A 21,571-nucleotide genomic window follows, 5' to 3' on the forward strand; every position below is an offset into this window, starting at 1 on the left:
AAGCTGTACCTGCGTATAGCCTCACAGCTCACACAATGAATACCCCGGTAAGAGGGAGGTTGCGCCAATGCAGATTACCTGGTAACTTGTGACTCGTACGGTGCTTCCCATCCGGGAGAGAAGTCGACAATAAGACAAGGAGGGTTCTCCGGATCCTTTCTTTGTCATGTTTCCCGTTGTATATCGTTTCTTACCTTTGTCTGTAGGCACAGGGGGCCGTTGGACTGCATTTTCTTTATCTAGGGCATGGTACAATCTTTCTCCGGCCGATTTGAGAAACGCCCACTATCTCGTTTGTAGGTCGCGGGCGACATGTTCAGGCACTAGACCTAATGAGTGTAGGCAAGGAGCTCGTATGATGACCGGCACATGATGAGATAGATGGGTGTTTAAGGGGCGAGTAGTAAGGGAAGAGGGTCTTCGAGGGCCGATAGGAGAGAAATGAGGTAGAGAAACTTTACCGTGTATACGTGATGGTGGTCAGGATCTGTGAGTAGAGTTGTTGTTAGCAAAAGTCACTGAGGAGGCTAGATGGAAATGATTCAAGGGCTGAAGAGGATTACCAGTGGCAGCAAACACGCGTAGCACCGCAAACGGTGTGGACCAGCAAAAGACTGGGAATCCGATCAGAGCGCTGATCAAGTAACATTCCCATACGATAAGGCTCGATGGTAACAGCAGAATCATCACAGCAAGCAATTATCACACACACGAAACACGAACAATTGCTCTGACCATGACTGCTTCTGGGCCCGAGACGGACTGCCCGCCCACCAGCCGTGGGTACGGTTTTCCTGTTCGAAATCAACAGACGACAAAACATGGGTGGGGGAAATTACCTGGAGGGAATAGAGGAAAGGGAATTTCTGGAGGAGAGGGCGGGCTTCTCGGTCAGCTGGCACGGATTGAGCTTGTCCTATTAGGAAAGCATGTATTGTCCAGAGAATGCATTTCACGGGAATGTCCGGAGGGAACTTTTTGCGCGAGTAGGTGCCACAGAAACATGGATTTCTGCGCAATATTTTTGGGCGCAAACAAAAGCCTACTCGCATTAAAATATTAGTGTAAAGTCAAGACTCAGTAGTATATTGCGTACATAAATCTAGTGAGCACTTGTTAATCTGAGAATACAATGGCCATATTGTGGATTGATTTATATTAGTATCCACGACGCATATATATTATTTATTTACGAGCCACCAAATCAATAAGCTTCATTTTCAAAGCCTTCACTCCTCCCATTAATCTTCCCTCTGAAAGAACTGTCGGAATCTACTCTGACGGCTTCGGTGGGAATAATAACGATTCTCGCTTTGAGAGCAGCCTTCTCCCGTCCCTTTGCATCACCTTTCTTGATCGCCTCAGGATGCAGATTCATATTCTCCATATCCTGAAGATACTCATCAGGCAGATCAACGCGAATAAGCAGACCTCTCGGCTGAAAGAATGTATTATTCCAATGCGCGATATGCCTGGCAAGCTCCTTCCCACGCGCTCCCGCCATGGAGGAGATCAAATTTCGCTGCTCCTGCCGCCTCCTAGCATTTTTCGCAACAAAGATTGCCGGAACGGCACCCAGGAACCCGATCATAACGCCGCCAAGCGCGAGCGTCCCCAGCCCTTTCCCGATAACAGCTTTCCATTGATCCCGGGAGAGCTTTGCCTCATCGCAGATTTTTGTTGTGAATTCCGCCCATTTTTCCTTTGTGATTTTGTGGCTGGACAGCTCTTCTGGGTAAGGGAAGCCGGAGGTTGTTGCTGATGTTCGGGAGGGCACTTGGAGACCTCTTGTCAGCATTGATGAGGATGCTAGGCCTGGTTCTGAGGGCTGAGGTCTAAGAAGGTTCTCTGTTGAGGCGTCGTCATTGTCGTAGGTGTAGTTGTATGGTGGAGAAGCGCCGGGTGGGGATTGGGCTCTATGGGTCTTTTCCGGGTGGTTCATCGTCGTTGTGGGTAGTGATGGTGATACAGCGAGCATCACTTTGGGGCATATAAAAAGGAGTATGTTTGATTAAAAAAAAAAAGGTTCGAGGTTCTTTCAGGTTTGTATGTAATTAGGTCTGTGAGGACTATAGATTCGTAAAGTAGGCCCATAATCAACCTCTATATATATTCCCGCATATTCATAGTATCCCGTCACGTCAGAGGCTTCATAGTGATTGAGTAGTTGGGTACCAATAATCACGACTCGGAATTCATTGCTCCTCGGACTAGCTTTCGTAAACGAGTTAGGCAGAGAGATACTACTGCGGCTCTAGAGTCACCATGGGTCATCCGGGATCATGTCTGAGTCCACCGTATCCAAGTCCATCTAAACTCCATCTAGCCAGCGCTAGAGTCGATCTAGACCTCAATTTTCTTCTGCGACATAAATCCGACCAATCGAAACCCCCAGCGGTCGATCCCACTTTCATCAGACAAGCCACTCGCAAATTGTGTCTATCGGAAATGCCATTCGGGGGTGTCGTGTCAGTGTCGGTGGCGTCTTAGGCAGACAAAAAATAAAAGAAAAATCGTATTTCTCGCACTAGCTCGAATCGAGCTCCAATGGGGGGAAATCCGCAGCGAAACAAGCACTAGCATGGGGAAGAAGTGCTAGTCCGATTGGTGACGCCGCGTGAGTCACGGCTGATCTTTCGGGACGTGCGCGCGGAGTTCGGAGTTCCCACCTTCACATCTCCACTTCCCTCGCTGGTCCCTCGCAGCTGCCATCATGACGACCAGATATCGCGTGGAATGTACGTAAAGCCGTCTGCCTTGCTGCCTGGATTTCCTGATGCTGATATTCTCTAGATGCGCTCAAGGTAAATGTTCCTGCCCCGGCATTGGTTGCCCCTCACTGACACCGCAGCGGTAGACACATCGTCGGGACCAACTGGTAAGCACTACTCGAGCCTCCCTGCAATGAAGTCCAAGCTAACAGGTCACAGATTGAATGGATCAAGGTAGGTTTATATTTTTCTGCCTGGGTATCGTCATCGCTTGCTGATCTCCCACCAGGGTCTGCTGGCCGTCCCGTTCGTCCTGCACTCCCAGCCGACAATCATCAACCAGGAGCCTGGCGAGGGTCTGACGACCCTTGCAGCCGCTGATACGCACCAGCGCTATGCTGAGATTATGCAAGATGTGGAAAGACTGATTGAGGCTCATAGTAGGCCGAGCCCAACACCTTCGGAATCGCTGATCGAGCTGACACGTATACAGTGCACCACGAGAAAGTGTCTCTCCCCGGCAAATCCAAGCTGAAACTGCTCGTGCCCACCGTAGGAACATTTTTCACTCCCCTGCACTTGCGGGAGGCATTCCGATATCAAGACCAGCGACGCTTCATCAGTCGCCGCCGCTTCGTCGCCCCTTCTTTCAACGACATCCGATTGATCCTCAACTCCGCTCAAGTCCTGGGTCTCATCAAGACCAGCTCCGTCGAGCTCATCACCTTTGATGGAGATGTCACTCTCTACGATGATGGTACCAATCTCCTGTCTGATAACCCCGTCATCCCTTGCATCATCCGCCTGCTCCGCCAAGGAATCAAGGTGGGGATCGTCACGGCTGCGGGGTACTCCGAGGCGCCAAAGTACTACGAGCGCCTATATGGCCTGCTTGATGCTGTACACGAGAATGGTGTTTTGACTACCGCCCAGAAAGACGGTCTTGTCGTTATGGGCGGTGAGAGCAACTTTTTGTTCCGATTCAACCCGGCGGAGAAGTCTAAGCTGTCGTACATTCCTCGGGAGGAGTGGCTGCTGGACGAGATGCGCTCCTGGAAGGAGGAAGATATCAAGGAGCTTCTTGATCTTGCGGAGAACGCCTTGCTCACTTGTAAGGAAACTCTGCATCTGCCTGTCGAGGTTCTGCGGAAGGATCGAGCTGTGGGTGTTTACCCGATCCATGGGGCGAAGATGGATCGAGAGCTGCTCGAAGAGACGGTCCTCGCGGTTCAGAATACGGTCGAGAGATCGGCTGTTGGAGCTCGGCTGCCTTTCTGCGCCTTCAATGGTGAGTCCTCTTTCCCACAGAAGGTCGCCTTCGAAAATTACTAACGTGAACAGGTGGTAACGACGTGTTCGTCGATATCGGCGACAAGTCCTGGGGTGTGCGCGCATGCCAACGCTATCTGGGCGGCATCGAACCTTCCAAGACGCTTCATATCGGCGATCAATTCTTATCCGCGGGGGCTAATGATTTCAGGGTGAGTTCAAGACCTAGACGGAATATCCGTGTATTTGATGTCCACATGCTAATCAATTTACAGGCCCGTCTGGCGTCCACAACCGCTTGGATCGCCAGCCCTAAGGAGACTGTCGATCTCCTTGACGAGCTGGATAGCGTGACTATAACACACGCGAAGGCCTCCTGAATATTCGCGACCGGTCACAGTCCTCTGACATCCGCTGAGCGAATCCTATTCCACTGCCATCGATGCATCCACTTGAGCGCGCCCACGCGGCATCTTTCCCTTTACTACCGAGACACACTATGACAAAGGATGTTGATACGAACCCAGACGCAATCCATAGCCTTTACCTCGCGGCATCTGCCCGTCGACGTTAAACCACCCCGCCTCCCCCCTCTACGTGGCTTCATATCCCTCAATCCTAGTGCCAGCTAAGTACGAGCATTTACGAAATTCCAAAGTCCTTAAGACAATGTCAAATTTTCCATATTTCAACCAAGTAGCGTACAGGCAGTACCGAGTTATCTCACACCCATCCCCCTCCTCTCACACCTGTCTCATTTACCAATCAGTTCCACCTCCCACTATCTACCCCTTCTCACCCTCCTCTAACCTCCTTCTCTCTTCAACTCCCCATCCCAGCCAACAACCCTTCGAACGAAGCAACATCGTGCACGAAACATCATCCGCCTTTGATCAACTCTTTCTTCCTCCATATCCGCACGGTGAGATGACGCACGCCCTCAAGACTTTTGCGATACTTTCAACTCCCTTCGCAATCGGAAGAGCCGCAAGGACTTACAAGGACCACCCCTCTCGGGCCTGCTACATTAATGAAAAAGACGTCATGGTACATCACGCTGAGCGGCAGGAGAGCTCACCAACCCTCAACCCGTCTGGGATCTGGTTGACGCCGCGCACGGAGCATGAACAGTTCTCGACTTACGCATTCTTCCTCCTCAAGCACATAGTCGGAAAACCCACGCGTTCGAGACTTTTAAGGCATTGTTTGACTGAGTTCGGAATCAGATATCATGCAAACCGCTCTCCTTGGGCCTGGTGTATCAGTGACACAAACGTCATGGTATTTCACGCTGAGCGGCAAGGGGGTTTACCTACCCACCACCCGTGGCAGCCTTCGCGAGAGCGCCGACCCCAGGTACGGCAAATCAATAGCCTTTGATCAACTCATTCTTCCTCCAATCCGCGCAATGATATGGCGCGCGGCCTCAGGGTCTTTACGACGACTTCAACTCGCTTCGCAATTGGAAAAGCTACAAGGTATCCCTCAAAGGCCCAGTACATTAGTGATTGAAAAGCCATTGCATACCACGCGCAACGTCAAGTGAGATAACTAATCGTCAACCGGTCTCCAACCTGCTCGAAAGCGGGTTCCTCGCACACGTGGAATGAAGCGGTCTTCTACTCATCCTTCTCTCTCGATCGTCACCATCGAAAGGGTGAGAGTCAACAGACATGACCAATCGCACTACAATGGCAAAGGATGCAAGGAGTCTGCCGTGGGCTCTGCCGTGCTCCTTGTTAATTGGGGCCGGAAAATTTCCTGGTAGATTACATGGAGCGGGCGTTTGAGATAATAATGATCCCTGCTTTGCCATTGCAATATGGAATTTGATATAGAGGGTGCCGCGCTCATTTGAATGTGCGACCACCCTAATTATCGGGTATGGCATGGTCTGCTTCAACCAAGCCAAGCTGGGCGCTTTGACCTGCGCGGTTTCAACGTTGACGCGAAGGCTCCTCGTCACCCATCGACTACAGAACAGTGGCTCGATGGAAAGTCATCCGTGCCGAGAAACGACAAGCAAGGAGCCACGCGAAGGTCTTGGTACCTTGACGCTACCTACGTCATCCTTTCTGACGCATGGCTAGCCCTTCGCTGTCCTGACCCCTAGTGGACGAGTCTGAGATAAAATACATGTTCCAGTGGGCAACCTCAAGACTTTTTAGGACATTACTAGGAAGCGGGATTACCGCACAAGATGAAGTGAAAGTCTTCGACTCAAGTCTTGCTCACTCAATCTTCACCGATGACACGCAAATTGTATCGAGCACCCGTAAGCTCCAACACCAAAAAGACTGCAAGTGCTTCCTTCGGGGCTCGGTACATTAGCACCGAGACCCTTACGCTTTGGTATGTCGAGAAGACATATATAACCGGAAAAGAAGATTATGTGTCGATGATGTTTACGATACAACCTTCTCTCCCCAACCACAACCGACTTTCAGCGCCTACCCCTGTGTCGGAATGTGGACAGATACGGTGACGATGGTTCAGGTTGGCGAGTCAGACTAACCCCAAAAAGTACCCTGGCAAGAAGTATATCAAGCAGCCAGGGGCGCGAAAGGAGGAGCTGCGTAATTGTGGTCTGGCAGCAAGTTCTGCAAGGAGAGAGGCCTGCGGGATAGACTAATGGACTGGCAAGCAATCGGTCTTTATGGAACACCGGACGATACTGTCAAATTCCTGTTTATCCAAGGCTATGCGGGAGCCGTTGCTTCCTGATGGGCCACTGTGTAAGCTGAGCATTCATGACTCTGAAAAGGGCTTTGAGAAAAGCCACATTATTCGAAGCCAGGCATGGAGAATATGGCACGCTTACGCCAAATCAACCTGCAGAGGGAAATGATATCTCAAGACCTTCAGACGTTGCCAGATTGAAGCTACCTCCTTCATTTTACGGCTGAGCTAGTTGAACCTGTGGTCTTGTCACATTATGGCCATCTATTTGCCCGTTAAATGGTGCAGGAATACCTTGCGTTGAACTTCTGTGGTGCTGTCTGCTGGCCCGATCTTGGATCAAACTATCGAGATCGAATCAAACATGGAAGGCTATTCCAACCGACCGAAGCCATATCCCCGTTTCCGACAGCATGCAAATGAGTCCGATCATATTTACGGAAAGCAAAATTTACGGTCGTGTCACAAATCTTCCTGCACAGGCGGTCGTCTTTCCGATAGTCAGACGTTGCCTTCATGGCACAATCCTGGCTGTTGAAAAGGGATTCTAGGAAACAAGCGAGTAACCAAATTCTGGTTATCGGTCGAGTTCTTCGAGGACACTTACAGCGACAATGAAAATCCACAGTGGGGTTTCAGCGCTAGCAGGTCCTAAATCTGCAACAACGAACTTTCACCATGTGAGTGGTTGATTTATTTAAAAAAGTATGGGCTTACTTATGGAGATCCAACAAGCATCCCCACGACGTACCAGCAGCAATCACAACCAGGGACGATTGATACAAGGGCCGCTAACGCTAACATTATCTATTGCAAGGCACAGAATGTGTCATTCCAAGATCCAGCCGGGATTTTGATGCCGCTACCGAGTCTAATACGCGGAAAGTTCTTCCAACGTCTCGTTCCCTTAACAGCTTTTAACCGATCAGCGTTTAACCGAAGGCGTTTTCTATCCCATCATCTATGAACGGTCTGCTGCTCCTCCACCACTGCTGTCTGTTGCGTCTGGATGAGTTATTTGGTGGCGAGCTTCCCAGTGGGCTGGAATGTCCGGCAATGGAAAAGGCTCTGCAGAGATGAAACATCTAGCGAGCAAGAATTGTCCGTTTTGAACTTTCTCATCAAATGAAGACAGGACATATCTTGGTTCAGATTGTGGGCTCCAACAATGAGCTCCGCTGCATGGAAAGAATGTCGCAAGATCGGTATATCGGCCTTGGCGTTCGTTCTCGATGTTATTTTTGGCAATTCAAAAAAAGCCATGACTACGCATGAAGAAATGAGGGTGCTCAACATCCTTTATGATGAGACTATCCTGGTCAGACCAGACCAAATCTGGGCCATCGCCGATTGTTCGAGCCCATGGCATTACGTTTATTCCTGTAGCCGCAGGATATTACCCATTCATTGTCGATCGTTCCAATCTGCGAACGCTCTGTACTGAGACTACTGAGACTATACTTCAACGAAGACCATAATACACGAAAATCAAGCAGGCAACATGGGAGCAGCCGAAATCAGGCTACGTCAAAATATGGCATGTGTTCCTCCTCTTGAGAGAACAAGAGCCGGGAACCTCTAGTTCCATACCATACCTCACATATGCGGATGACGGCAAATCCTGAATATATGGCAATGAGCGTCTATAGGAGGAACTCATGCGGTTTTGCGAGCATCTGACATGCTGATCTGGCTAGGTCCACAACAGCACAAGTCCGATATTTCCATTTCAGACACCGGGATTCGACTATGAGAAAGGCCCAGGCCTGCTGTACGGTGCGCCTGGGACTCCAGAACCAAAAGGGACTACGGAGAATCACGATCTACAAGATCATCCGTGTCTGTAAGCGTGATGGATGCAAATGTTCGTTCCAATCGAGCAATGGAATTTAAGGCCATTTTTGCGGTTTTCAGACGGGTTGTGCTTTGCAGCTGCCGATACTGCAACAACAAGGAGGGAATTCTACCCGGAGAGTAGCGGGGCATCCCCACCTTTCTTACATCCATTGAGGAATGGTTGGAAGACTGCCCAAGTCTCTTCTGCGCCAATGTCTCATTTTGCTGGATTTCTTGTGTATTCACAGGATGAGTCGATGGTCTTCGACAGAGTTCGGACACATACCAATCACCAAGGAGTCTCTTCCTGGCCCGGAGTATGTGGTCTTCCTATCGACGGAAAGAATTATTTACACCTGGTCTTAAAACCATGACCTTCCTTATGCTGTCTGCAATTATCATCAGGTTTATGCACGCTGACTGCTTGCACATACTTCGAAAGACATGCAGTTCTTCTCTAAGCATCCTCCGGGCTTTGACGGTTCGTGTCACACCATAAGACAACTATTTGTCTCTCGAAATGGACTCCAACGGGTTGGCTGTGACGCAGAACCGCATGATACGATCTTCATCCCGATTTCAATACCGGAGTCCACAAACCTGACCTAGGTTTGAAGGGAGCACGCAGGAGTTTATCTACGAGGCTCTCCTCTGTTAAGACGGCGTATGGGGAAAGGTTCACTGGGTGTCCCTCTTGTCTCACATCCGTGACGTACTGATGTCATTGCAAAATTGCCAAATTTATAATCATATTTTGCCTGGGTTTTCTTCTTGGCTATTGTGGTGGTCATGGAAGGCATATACGTGGCCTTCCCAGAATGAACTTATCAGTTTAAGGTCCTTTCGGCTCTCGATGCCAATCGGAGGAACGACGTCCACCAAGAAAACCAGGGGAGCGGTTGAAAGACCACATAAAAGTCTCTGCTGCTCTTACAAAAACCAGTGTTTGCAATTGATATTCGGCACTCCATAAGCTTTCAAGAAGTCTGAATGTGTTCATGCAACGTCTATCATGTTACAGCACTTTAAGGCTCCTAAACGAAACACTCAAGGCGCAGACGATGACCTAAGACAAGCTTGCTGCTCATTACTCGTGTTAAAAAGACCATCGATTAGGTCTGCGTCTCCTGGTTTCTCCATGTTATACTTAATCTGTATTATCGATCCCTCTTGACCCCCTATATGCTCTTGCGTGCGCGAGCTTCCATGGTTCGAAATGGATCTCTTGTTGGATTTCACGATCGTCTCTTGGCAAACTTTCCTTGAAAAAGGGTCCTTGGCGAGTAGGGGAAGACGCTGTTGAGCTGACAGGAGGTCTTGATTTGATATTTGTCAATGCTTTGCCGCTTACGCTGATCGGAATCATAGAGGACCTCAGCACTGTGAATATGTGCTGAGACTTCTCGTACGAGTGTCAGGGGAGTCGTGAACGTACATCGACAACCAAAAAAGCAAACTATTTGGCAGATATTCATCCGCAAACCCCAGAAGGAGCATAGGATCGGATCACATGACAGATACGCCATTCATGCGTCGCAGTCTACGGCGTCAACTGCTTTGCACAATACAATATAAGAAATTCATTTACACTATCTGCCAAAGACAGCATGAACTCAACTCAGCATTTGTCTCCCATAAACATCTGTCAATCACTGTGTCCTACAATTGTTGGCATTTACGCCAAACAGCAGCTGCCTTTTCTGACAACTGCCCGGTGGGAATCACTACCAAACAGACTCCTAAATGGGGGTGGGCAGCGATGGGATGAAGATAACACCACTGGCTTAATCTCGTCTACTGCTGTCAACGACATGCAAAGCCTGAAAATGAAGTATGGCCCATGCGCAGCAGTAAAAAGGGCGGTCATGCCAGAGAAGTGCATGGAGACTCAATAAACGGTGCTAACGATGCCCGGGTGCTTGTGAAGAGCGCATGTTCCGAGATCTTTCGTGCCTGGGACATTTCCTCCCCGGTTGAAGAATTCCTTGGTACTCGTCCAGAACAGCCAACTGCGTCTTGGCTCGGTTTTTTATTGATTTGCAAGCCTCGAGTTCCTTCTTACTTCTCCAACCCCATTACTTTCGCGGGCTGTCTTTCCACATCTCGTATTTCACCTATCCTGGACAGGAAGCTCTGGCTCTACGGTGGCCTTGAGAGCAAAAAGGCCTTGTTTAGTGTATATGTGATCAGAACCCTGACACTCAGTGGTATCGCACACATAGCTTCCGAGTAGCACGTTGATATCTCTCAAGTTGTCGTGCCACTCCGTCAGGAGCAGAATGATCATCTCAGCTGGGAAACTTGGTGCTGCTTCTTTACTAGGGGCTATACTGACTCCCTAGTCTACAGCTCTGCGGAATTTTCTCAAGACAAGATGTCTTGCAAACACAAGTCCACGACATTGCTGTGAATCAACCCTTCTTTTTGGATGCCCGTCTGCCGACAAGAAACGAGGAGGGATGAGTATCATCGTGCAGTGCCCGGGCTGTGGTTTCCGGTAACTGCTTTGCATGAAATATTTCAGAGGCACCCATTCCAGCCCTATGCGAAAAAGTCATTTGTACTTTCAATTGGCCATATCCTCACCAACCACTCGTTGGTCGACCAAAGCGTATGGGCAATTTATGGGGAAACAGAGGCAATTCATTAACGATATTCCCTAGGCACCGGATGTCTAGGCAATATTTTAAAATACCAGCTCTAGTGCAGATACCATTTCCAGTAATGAGTGCTGATTGAAGGCTCACTGGATGATGAGGATCCTGAGTTAGCGGAAATGTGACGGATGAACCTGGGAATAGCCTCATCTCGTGGAAGGATGCCTGAGGCATAATATTGGGTCGTTTGCACTACGCGTTTGCTGGGGACTTTCGTTCTTTCTCCTTCCTTCTTCATATTCAAGATTCTCGTCCTGTAGGCACCGAATGAATCTGTTTCTTTCGAACTGCCCGTAACAGGAAACACACGGTCGACGTGAGCATCAAGATTTCACTAACCGAACTCCGGCTTCGTCAGCACTTCTAAGCTGAGTATGTCTTCTTCGTGAATACACACGTTGTAAGGACACGGAATAGTGAAATTTCCACGGATAAGGGCACGTTTACGGGCAGAAATGATGCAGAGGACCACAAAGCTTTCGATTTGAGCTTGGCAAACGGGATGTTATATGCGAAACAGCTGCAAAAGCCATGTACAGCTGGGGTGCTGGTCCTTCGTTTTGAATATCCGATGAACACCTCAGTTCAGCGTGTCCTGTCTGAAAAGGGCCACAAAACAAGTCAGTCGTCTGGTCTACAATCTTGCGAAAATTCGTGATAATGTCAACAGCCCACGGAATAGACGTCCATGTCAATGTCTCATACCACTCACCGTCGAAATACATGGCCTTGTGAGACATATTTGGAGTATGACGTCGTTGCGAACGTGGATGGCACATGATGTGGAAAACGTCGTGTCGATCTTGGTGGAAAGTTCGAAAAGAGGTCGGGTTCCCGCGATTGCAAAAGACTCAGAAAGGCGCAGATTGCAGTGCCAAGATTTACCATGGATGATCTCAATGTGAACGGCGTGCGCGGGCCTGACCCCTATTCAGATGTCGCACTTGTCAATTGGTGTCATGTCTCAGATCTAATGTAATCCGACTCGACTGCCCTCATAACTGCGCAAACTAGATACTGTTAACAGTCTGAGACTCTTTCATTGAAGTGTCTGTACGATGGCAGCATGTCGTAACATATCTGAGTTTCTAAACCTTGACATTGTTATGCAGCTTCAAATTGCCAGTCTTCAATCAGGGAACGCCTCATAGCATGGAGTGAGCGTTCGTTCCTTGGTAGTATTATTACGGGCCCTCTCAGCGTGGCAATCAGCCGTGAGGTTTGACAGCAGATCGTAAACTACTCGACACCTCGCTGCATGGCTCGAAGTCGCTCAGTTCCGAAAGGCCTCGATATTGAGCACTTGCAAATGCAATGGCGAGGACTCAATTCATGGAAGATATCCATTATTTTTACCAGCACCTACCACACCTGTATTGCCTCAAGGCGACTTTCACACAGCTGCAGCTGGAGGGGGAGCAGCTCGGGAATCAGAGCACCCTGCTGCAGACCACGGTTATCAGAGCTTACGAAGCCAAAAAGCAGTACTACTAAAGGATGCTCATCCTTCAACGAAAGAGTGGATAATCTAATGCAGTCTGACATGCGAAAGAAGAGGGAAACAACGGCAGACCAGGAGGTGAGGACGCGACGTGAGGACTACTGGAGGAATGTTGCTGCTCGACCCCCACCACGCAGCGGGCCACAACGATTATGGGTCTCATAACCATTCCCTTACGCCAACACTATATACAGCTACAGTTATCAGAGAACTGATGCTATCAATAGATCGGACAGAAACCAAGTAATTGAAGCATAGAATAGATTGTTTTCAGAATTAGCCAGATATGTCGACAGTCTATCACTAGGCCTTCAAGTATCGATGCACAGAGTCTGCTATGGGACATTGCGGACTTGGCTGAATGATTTTACTCGACACATACCGACTACACGCGCACGCGCACACACGCTGTTCGTACGATATGGTCGTCTGATCCTTCCTGGTTTTTCTTTGACCGTTCTTGCGCAGCTAAGGTGCTATGTATTCGGAGGATGCACTGTTAAGCCTTGACTTTGACCAAGTACCTTGAATTAACTCAGCCGGCCCGGGCATAACCGGGCCGACAGAGAACCAGAATGAATCATCTTCCACATCCTAGTCTGGCCTGCAGGATACGACTTGGTACTATGTCGCTGATTCTAAAAACAACTTTCTACAGCCCCATTAGTTACGAGGAGGCTCTCAACTACGCACGGCGACTGCCCGAGCTAGACCTTTACACGACACTTAAGTCCATAAAAGTTTATAGGCAATGCAATTCAGATCTACCTACTATCCAGCTTTTCAGCCAGAAAGAAAGATTCAAGAAAAAATGCACAAGGGAAGAGAAGCCCGATCTCGAGGCTATGCACGGACGGGTATGTCGGGGCTGCGTTGCGTAGCATCATCATACAAACATGAGGGGCGTCGGCTGCCACCTCGACCAGCTCAAAGATAACTATGACTGGGGGAGTAAAGGTCGTGGCAGCCCGGTCTCTAGGAGACGCTTGAAACTCCAGATATCATCCTTCCGGGGAAAGGAGATGATCTGGGAGCGGGGGAGGAGTGGGAGTCGGCTCGAACTCTTCAAGGAGAGTTGGGGACCGAGGGGATGGAGTGGACGGTAGAAGGATCTGAAAGGAAGAGAAGAAAGAAATGTTAACTCCAGTCTTGACTTAGGAAACGCTCGAGGGGGTATGGTTGTCGTAATCGTAAATAAACCGCAAATAAACATTCCAGGGGTGATCGACAAGGGTTGCCGACGACTTTTACGTACTCTCATAGCAGAACCAGCCCTCCTGTGTACGAGAAGCAGAGCGACCAGACAGAGTGTTCACGACATCCTGCAGCTCGAGCCAGAACTCCGACTTGGGGCGACGGCGCTTCCAGTCCGTCTCAGTCTCCTCGAGACCGTCGGCACCACCCATCGGCGAGAAGAGGACCTGCGAGCCCTTGACACCGATGACAGACGAGGACAAGGGGTCAGCAGCGATGGTCTCGCGGTCCATTCCGGCGAAGTTCTCCAGGTGCTGCATGCAGCGGATGGCCATACGCAGAGCACGGACACGGTCCATGGGCGAGGGCTTGCCACCCTGCTGGAAGTGGCCGGGGACAGCGGCGCGGGACTCGAACTTGCCCTTGGCTTCTTCCTTGATCATGTCAGCGATCACCTGGGTGGTGTAGGTGTTTGAGGCGGATTCGTTGCGGAGGATGATCTTTCCGGCGCGGTTGGCGCCCTTGTCGCGGATGAAATTGTCGCGCAGGAAGTCGATGTCCCGCGAGAGCATCTTGATGTCGATGCCCTCTTCGGGAATGTAGACGGCAACGGCGCCGACGGCCAGACCGGCGGTGGTCGCAATATAACCGGACTTGCCGCCCTGGGTCTCGATGACGAAAACACGACGACGGGAAGAGGAGGCGGACTGGCGGATGGCGTCGCAGAAGTCGATGAGAGTGTTGAGGCAGGTGTCACTACCCAGGGAGTACTCGGTACCGGGGACGTTGTTGGAGATGGTGGCGGGGAGAACGACCATGGGGATCTTGAGCGAGTTGTACTTCTCGCGGGCCCGACGCAGCTCGCTGACGGCAGTGAAGGCCTCGAAACCGCCAACAACAAACAGGGCGTCGAACTTGTAAAGCTCGAAGCACTTGGCGGTGGTCTCCATATCCTCCGAGGGCAGGCTGCGGTTAGTACCGATGTCCGAACCACCTTCGTTAACCCAGGCGTCCGACTCGAGCCACTTGACCTCGCGGACAGAGCTGATGGGCTTGTCGGCGTGGTGACGGCATAAACCGGTGAAACCGTTGTGAATAGCAACCGGGGTGTGACCACGGGTCAGACAGTAGGCGACAGCAGCCCGGGTGGCTGGGTTCATACCACCAGCGGGGGCGCCAACGTGGACAATAGCAATGCGCATCCTCTTGTTCTCAGGAAGGTGCATCTTCGGGTGCTCTGGAGTAGCAGTGTTGAGGTAAGCGTGGTAGTATTCCTTGAACTCGGCATCGCGCAGAGTCATTGCGGCGGCAAAGTCCTTGTCGTGGATCTTCTGAGTGACATCCTGGGTCTCCTTCACCGCATCCATCAGAGGAGTGCGCATGATTTTGTTCTCGCGGATGGTGATGACGGGGGATGGCGACTGAGCGTTCATTTCCAGCACGGCACGCACAGCCTCGACACCTTGCAGGGTGGAGAGCCAGCGGTCATAGGCGCAGGCGGCACCACCGCGCTGAGTGTGACCAAGGACGGTGGTTCGGGTGTCCAGACCCAGACGCTGGGTAAGGATATCCTTGATTGTCGAGCTCGAGATCTTGTTAAGTTGGCGGTCCTGCGCTCCCTCGGCGACAATGACAATGGTGCGGCGCTTGCCACGCTCCTTGCGGTTCTGATTGCAGAGAGGGTTAGCGCACTTCATGATTGGACTTTTTGGACATGTAATTGTACCCACCTTGGTAATGACATTGCACATCTCATCCTCCCAGCCGTCCTTGGGTGGCATCTCCGGGATGAACAGCCAATCGGCACCAGTACTGATGGCCGACATCAGGGCAAGCCAACCACAGTGACGACCCATGACTTCCACAACGAAACCACGCTGGTGTGAGAAAGCCGTATCGAAGACATCGTCAATGGCGTCGCAAATGCGAGTAAGGGAGGAGTAGCAGCCGATAGTCGCATCGGTGCCCGACATGTCGTTATCGATCGATCCGACCAGACCGACAATGTTAAGCTGCTTGTAGGGCTCGACCTGATGAGCGGTCAATTCGCCTGACTTGATGAGCTCCTCGAGCAGACCGGGCCACTCCGCACGGAAGACGTCGGCACCGGTCAAACTACCATCACCACCGCAGACGACAAGAGCATCGATACCGCGCAGGACCATGTTCTTCGCCGCACGCAGACGACCGGCGCGCTCGCGGAAGGTCATGCACCGGGCAGAGCCAATCAGCGTACCGCCACGGGACAACCATCCCCGGACATCCTCCCAGTGCACCTGGCGGATCATATTGCCGCCATTGACCAGGCCCTCGTATCCTTCATAGACGGCGTAGGCCTCGCAGCCGCTGTGGATTGCCATACGGACGACGGCCCGCACGGCGCCATTCATACCGGGGGCATCACCTCCGGAGGTGAGTACGCCGATTCGGCGCTTCTTGGCCTCGATGGGGATGTTAACGGGCTCCATGTTGGGAATGTCGACCTCGGTTCAGGTCGAGCAGAAGCCGATGGAGAAGATAGCGAGAGAAGAGAGAGGTTGGAAAGTTGAATTGTTACGGCCGATTGAAGCTCAGGCCTGGTTGGAGGGGTTCAACCCAATTCCGGTGAGACAAATAAGAAGTGGGGAGTTGATTTCGTCACTACGCAGTTGGGTTGAGATGAGATCAATGGCGATTGCGATGGATCTCGCGGGTGCCCCTAAGTATTCGCCAGTGGAACTGGATGCAGTGACGACAAGCCCGCACCTTTGAGAACAGAACAAGTTCTTTGCTTTCCAGACGTTCGACTGCTGCAAAACCGGGCGATCGTCGGTTTTGCGACAAAAAGATCAAACGTTGATGTCACTGCCGCACCCCGTTTGGGTTTAGTGCGGGACAATCGCGGTCACGTGCGTGTCAGCTTAGCTTTGGTCACGTGGAGTAGGGTGGCAGGACCTGCATGTCCCGAAGAGGAAATAGGGCTACAGTCTAGGGCTGGCGGGGCAGGTGATTGACACAGCACCGGTTGGCATTGGATGTGTATCTTGAACTCATGAATCGTGGTTCTCATTTGATCCCTATGTCAATCAGACAAAGCTTTTCCTCCACTTTTTCAGCGCGTGGTATATCCACCATTGGCAAAGATAGTCTGCCCAGTGATCCAGGTACCCTCCGTACACAGGAAGCGAATAATGGGCGCAATATCCTGCACCATGGTCAACCGATTACCCATACCATTCGCCTTGTGGAACTCAACCGCCTCGGCAGATTCTTGAGGGTAGAAGAATGCTACAATCGAAATGTCAGCCAAAAATCCCAATTCTCTTGGCAGGGACTACCTACGCGTATCCATCGGGCCAGGCGCCACATTGTTCACGCTCACGCGACGAGCCTGCAGCTCCTTGCACACGCCACGGGTAAAGTGCTCGACCGGCGCCTTGGATCCGGCATATGAGGTATAGAATCCGGTGAAGGCGCCCAGCAATGCCGTGACGATGGTGATGATCTTGCCGTCGTCGGAGACATGGGCGGCGGCGGCCTTGAGGATGAAGAAGGCGGCTTTCGAGTTAATGCTATCTCCCGTTAGCATTGGCTCAGACCCCTATATGCTGGCGTCTGGGATAGTGTGATTGACTCACGCAAACATCGAATCGTACTCCTCCTCGGAAATCTCGGTGATAGGCTTCTTCAGCACCTTGCCCACTGTGTTGACAACAATGTCAATCTTGCCAAAGTCCTTCAGGACCACCTGGAACAGGTTGTCCACATTGGCGGCGCTGGTCAAGTCACCCTGATAGAAGGCGACCTTCACACTGGGGTAGTTCTCCCTGAGCTCTGCGTCCAACTCTGTGGCGCTGGTCTTGCTGCTCTCGGAATTATAGTGCAGAGCCAAGTTGGCACCAATACTCGCCAGCTCGCGCGCCAACTGGGCACCAAGGTTCTTGACACCTCCGGTGATGAGAGCAACCTTGCCGTTCAATGCCATATTGTAGTTATGAATGTCTCGTATTCACGGTTTGCAAGCAGACCAAGAGTAGAGCTAAACTTGAAAAGCTCTTTCCAGGATCATTGAGCTCGGGGGTCCTGTACTCCTTTATACCCAACCCCGCGGCCCTTGTGCGAAGACCAGCTGAACTCCCTCCTGTGTCCATCCATACTATAATCGTATGGTTGCATCAGCTGGCCTGAGCAGGGCACACAATTGGCCGAACCGCTTCCGCGACCGAGGGTTCAAAAATCAGATGCGGTGCATGAGATCTTTCGCAACCGATCTCGGGGCGCTGGCAGGCAGAGCTGAACGATCACAGCTGCCAATGGGTATGCTTGCTCGGTTGTTCGGGCGGTGCGGTGGGGAATGTAACGGTGGGGAATGCAGGCGTCGCGGTCAATCATTGTCGTCATCGAACTGGCCCGGCTGTCTAGATACGAATGATATCCATGGCTCAGCTGTGCGTTGATCGATTCCCGGGTATATTTTCGTAGACCGTTCGTTTAAGTCCGGGCGAGGTTGTGGTGTCGGACTTTCGGATATCGGTATCGACTAGTACTCGTGAGGGCCCATTGAACCATCCCAGCGATTGAACGATTGACTGAAGAAGTATCTGTCGGCTCCCGTTCAGGATGCCATCTATTTAGGGTTTTTGAGTGTGTTGCAGCGCTGCTTTTTCCAAGAATACTCGATTACCGTACAAAACAGGTAGTTAAGAGACTGGGTATCTGCTGAATCATCCTCCTCCTGATTGTAATAACGTAATCCACTAGCGAGTGAGACACACGGGCGAGTGAGACAGAAAACCAGCTACTATTATTTCAAACCAATTTATTAAATCAACAACGCCATTGATTTCAAATTTCTATCTATTAGACCTATCAGGGCATTGCGTTCTTTTATGCCCTATTTGATGACAGTCGCTGCATCGCGGGGGTGCGCGTGTAATTGGCTGGGAAGCTGACGCAGCTGGTTCCGCGGGGGTAGTATTAGGAGCTTCATGAGCCTGGTTCATCGACTCCCTGGCTTCTTGGCCGTAAAGCCCTCCGTATGAGCTACGCGCTTAGTCGTTCTGTTGCATTTTCGCTTTTTGTCTCGTTTTCAGCCCGTAAATCGCGGATTTCCTTTAGAAGAATTGCATTAGAATGCAATGATAGCTGATAGCCCTTGAGGAGCTAATCAATAGCTATATTCGTAGGCGTTGGAGGGCTTTGCAAGCGTTTCTTAAGCAGTGCCTTGATTGACGAGACCTGTCGATTCAATTGTTTGAGATTTGCTGCCGTTTTAGGGCCCCACGCGCTCGATTGGCTCCCTGGTCGACTACCTAAGGGGGTAGGTGTCTGAAGTTGAACATCAAGCTTTGAAATGACCTGATCGGGATCATATGGTACTAAACCAGCTGCGATGAATGCATTTTGAATAGTCTCTGGTTTAAAGGCCTCTTTGCGAGCTTTTGGGAATGCTGCAAGGAAATCAAGCTTGTCGATGTGGTTGACCCCCAACCGTCCTTTGCGCTCAATCAAGCTCCCATACGCGCACTTTAGGGGGCAAAACAGCCTATACCCAAAGGCTGTAGATGAGTCGAATGCGGAGGCATGCAGATTGGAATAATATAGTTTTGCTCGCACAATCGATCAAAACGGGGGTCAAATGACTGCCGTGGCCATCGAGAACTAGTAGTCGATATTCACCCCTAGTACGACTAGTAGTCGCAGGGATAAATAGCTTTTCTAGCCATCGAAGCCCAATTTCGTCTGTAGTCCAACCATTCTCACTGATTTCGATTCTCCAATTGTCGGGTAGGTCATCAAACCATGCATATTGTTGGTACTTTGACGATTTGAAGATAATGCAGGGTGGGAGTATAAAGCCCGTTGAATTCACACATTCAATCGGTGACCCATTCGCAATTCCCTGGCTGTAGAACTGACCTCCGACCATAGTATTCAGCTCTTGTAATGACTTTCGCAGTAGCTATAAGCCCCATTGCGAAGCCAGTTTCATCAAAATTGTAGGTATCCTCAGGTTGGATAGCATTCTCATCGATCGTGCGTCGTAAAAGGTCGAACCATGGTTTAATAATCCTCGGATCTTCGCATTTTGCCCTCTCATAATTATATCGACGAGAATACCGCGATTTGAGCTCATCATAGCGCTCTGTATATCTGTAAACCCAATTGACTCCAACAGTCTGACTACCACGCTCTGCTAGTAGAATATTGGCCATATCCCTTACCATACTAGGTCGGGGAGCTGGTCCACGCGTATCCATAGAGAGCATCCACCGTAGGAGCGATTCCTCTTCAGTTGGAGTCAATCAATAATTGTTGGCGCGGGTTTCCGATCGATGAAGTTGGTTATTGTATCGGCGATGGAGAGTTGCGGTAGGTACTTGAAATCGGCGCGCAGCTTCGCGAATCGATCGAAATTCTTTGTTCTGAAAGGCTTGTATCGCGAGCTGGATTCTACCTTCTTGGTTGATAGAATTTTGAGGATTTTGACTGCGAATTGGGGGCATAGTGGGTAGTTGAAATGAGGAAGTTGACGCGCTGGGGCGTGACCGCGTTTTCTGTCTCACTCGCCCGTGTGTCTCACTCGCTAGTGGATTACGTTAGTTATCAGTCTCTCCGATCGACATGTGGTTACGTTTGGATTTTGCGTTGTGTACATCGCTCGATGTTCTATAGCCGCTGGCCACTGTAAGAATTGCCATTGCAGTGTGGAAATTTCTCAGTTGATATCCAAATTCGCCTCGCTCCTTCACAGGGGGAGCTTAAGAAACAGTAATATCAGCAGATCCACTGCTATAGTACCCCTCAGTAGCAACGATCATATAATTGAACGATCCCAAATCCATGCCAAGGTTCTCCCACGCCTTAAAGTGGTTGCCAGTAGTAACAGTACCCTGGGAACGCTTGTTCTGGCGAACCGACCAGTACTGGGTAAAGGTAGAAGTTCCCTCGATAGAAGGCTGGTTGATGCGCTCGTTGGTGTAGATGTCATAGGTGCTGCCGTCGCTGGTGACGGTACCCTTCTTGGTTGCGCCGGTGGAGGGGTTGTAGGTACCGAAGTCTTCAACGATGTAGAATTCGATCAGGGGGTCAGTGGTCCAGCCGTAGATTGAGAGGTAGCTGTTTCCTTTATAGTCGTAGGGGTGTTAGTTTGTATTTGGAGAGTGCAGTTGAAATTGACATGTTAAGGGGTGGAATTACCGTTCGGGTTGTAGGAGCCGGAGAAGCTCACGGATCTGCAGTATATTAGCTTGCGAGAACATGAAAATTGATCAGCTCTGAAGCGACCTACCGAGAACCACCGGGGTTCCATCCCTTTCCACCAACAAAGTTGCCGTCTCCGGACCAGGTCACGCTGTATTCACCAGCCGCGCCGTTGGTGTATGTAATATCGGCACCGCCGTCGGTCCAGAAGGAGTAGTAGTAGCCATTGCTCGTTCCAGTCGAGCTCGAGGTGTACGACTCTCTCTTCGAGAGATCACCAGTGGAGCCAAGGACGCCAGCAGCGAGGGTGAAGAACGAGAGCAGAGAAGTCAAAGACGGCATGTTGACGGTAATTGAGACCTTACACCAAGCCCAAGGCAGGAGATAGCTCCTTTATATATTTCAGACCCGAGTCCAGATCAGTCTTCAGGGAAGGCACTAACCAGCGCCATGGACAAACAAGCACAACCCTTCAGCCAAAACTGCGAGGTTTTGCCGGCGGATAAATGGATCCCATCAAAGGACCAAACCAATCCCAACTC

At 50.6% G+C, this 21,571-nt stretch overlaps 6 protein-coding genes across 6 annotated transcripts; 2 read left to right on the forward strand and 4 right to left on the reverse strand.

Annotated features, from left to right (window-relative positions):
* Positions 1-1,204: 1,204 nt before the first annotated feature.
* Positions 1,205-1,942, reverse strand: N7532_001051 (uncharacterized protein; the record flags this gene model as incomplete). Its single annotated transcript, XM_056613545.1, has 1 exon — positions 1,205-1,942. The coding sequence occupies one exon, from the start codon at positions 1,940-1,942 to the stop codon at positions 1,205-1,207; it is 738 nt and encodes a 245-aa protein (XP_056478586.1).
* Positions 1,943-2,713: 771 nt separating this feature from the next.
* On the forward strand, positions 2,714-4,360 carry isn1 (IMP 5'-nucleotidase ISN1; the record flags this gene model as incomplete). The annotated part of the gene is made up of 8 exons (XM_056613546.1): positions 2,714-2,738; positions 2,794-2,804; positions 2,858-2,878; positions 2,931-2,945; positions 3,001-3,151; positions 3,205-3,999; positions 4,053-4,192; positions 4,256-4,360. 8 exons carry the CDS (start codon positions 2,714-2,716, stop codon positions 4,358-4,360), a joined length of 1,263 nt encoding a protein of 420 aa, XP_056478587.1.
* A 289-nt stretch (positions 4,361-4,649) lies between these two features.
* On the forward strand, positions 4,650-5,526 carry N7532_001053 (uncharacterized protein; the record flags this gene model as incomplete). Its single annotated transcript, XM_056613547.1, has 2 exons — positions 4,650-5,163; positions 5,207-5,526. 2 exons carry the CDS (start codon positions 4,650-4,652, stop codon positions 5,524-5,526), a joined length of 834 nt encoding a protein of 277 aa, XP_056478588.1.
* An 8,374-nt stretch (positions 5,527-13,900) lies between these two features.
* Positions 13,901-16,315, reverse strand: N7532_001054 (ATP-dependent 6-phosphofructokinase; the record flags this gene model as incomplete). The annotated part of the gene is made up of 1 exon (XM_056613548.1): positions 13,901-16,315. The coding sequence occupies one exon, from the start codon at positions 16,313-16,315 to the stop codon at positions 13,901-13,903; it is 2,415 nt and encodes an 804-aa protein (XP_056478589.1).
* Positions 16,316-16,938: 623 nt separating this feature from the next.
* Positions 16,939-17,811, reverse strand: N7532_001055 (uncharacterized protein; the record flags this gene model as incomplete). Its single annotated transcript, XM_056613549.1, has 3 exons — positions 16,939-17,114; positions 17,169-17,398; positions 17,465-17,811. 3 exons carry the CDS (start codon positions 17,809-17,811, stop codon positions 16,939-16,941), a joined length of 753 nt encoding a protein of 250 aa, XP_056478590.1.
* Positions 17,812-20,587: 2,776 nt separating this feature from the next.
* Positions 20,588-21,371, reverse strand: N7532_001056 (glycoside hydrolase family 11 protein; the record flags this gene model as incomplete). Its single annotated transcript, XM_056613550.1, has 3 exons — positions 20,588-20,952; positions 21,027-21,061; positions 21,118-21,371. The coding sequence occupies 3 exons, from the start codon at positions 21,369-21,371 to the stop codon at positions 20,588-20,590; spliced, it is 654 nt and encodes a 217-aa protein (XP_056478591.1).
* Between the last annotated feature and the right edge of the window lie 200 nt (positions 21,372-21,571).

The sequence above is a fragment of the Penicillium argentinense genome (genome assembly GCF_028826775.1).
Source record: "Penicillium argentinense strain IBT 30761 chromosome Unknown utg000002l_segment0_segment0, whole genome shotgun sequence".
Taxonomy (NCBI): Eukaryota; Fungi; Ascomycota; class Eurotiomycetes; order Eurotiales; family Aspergillaceae; genus Penicillium; species Penicillium argentinense.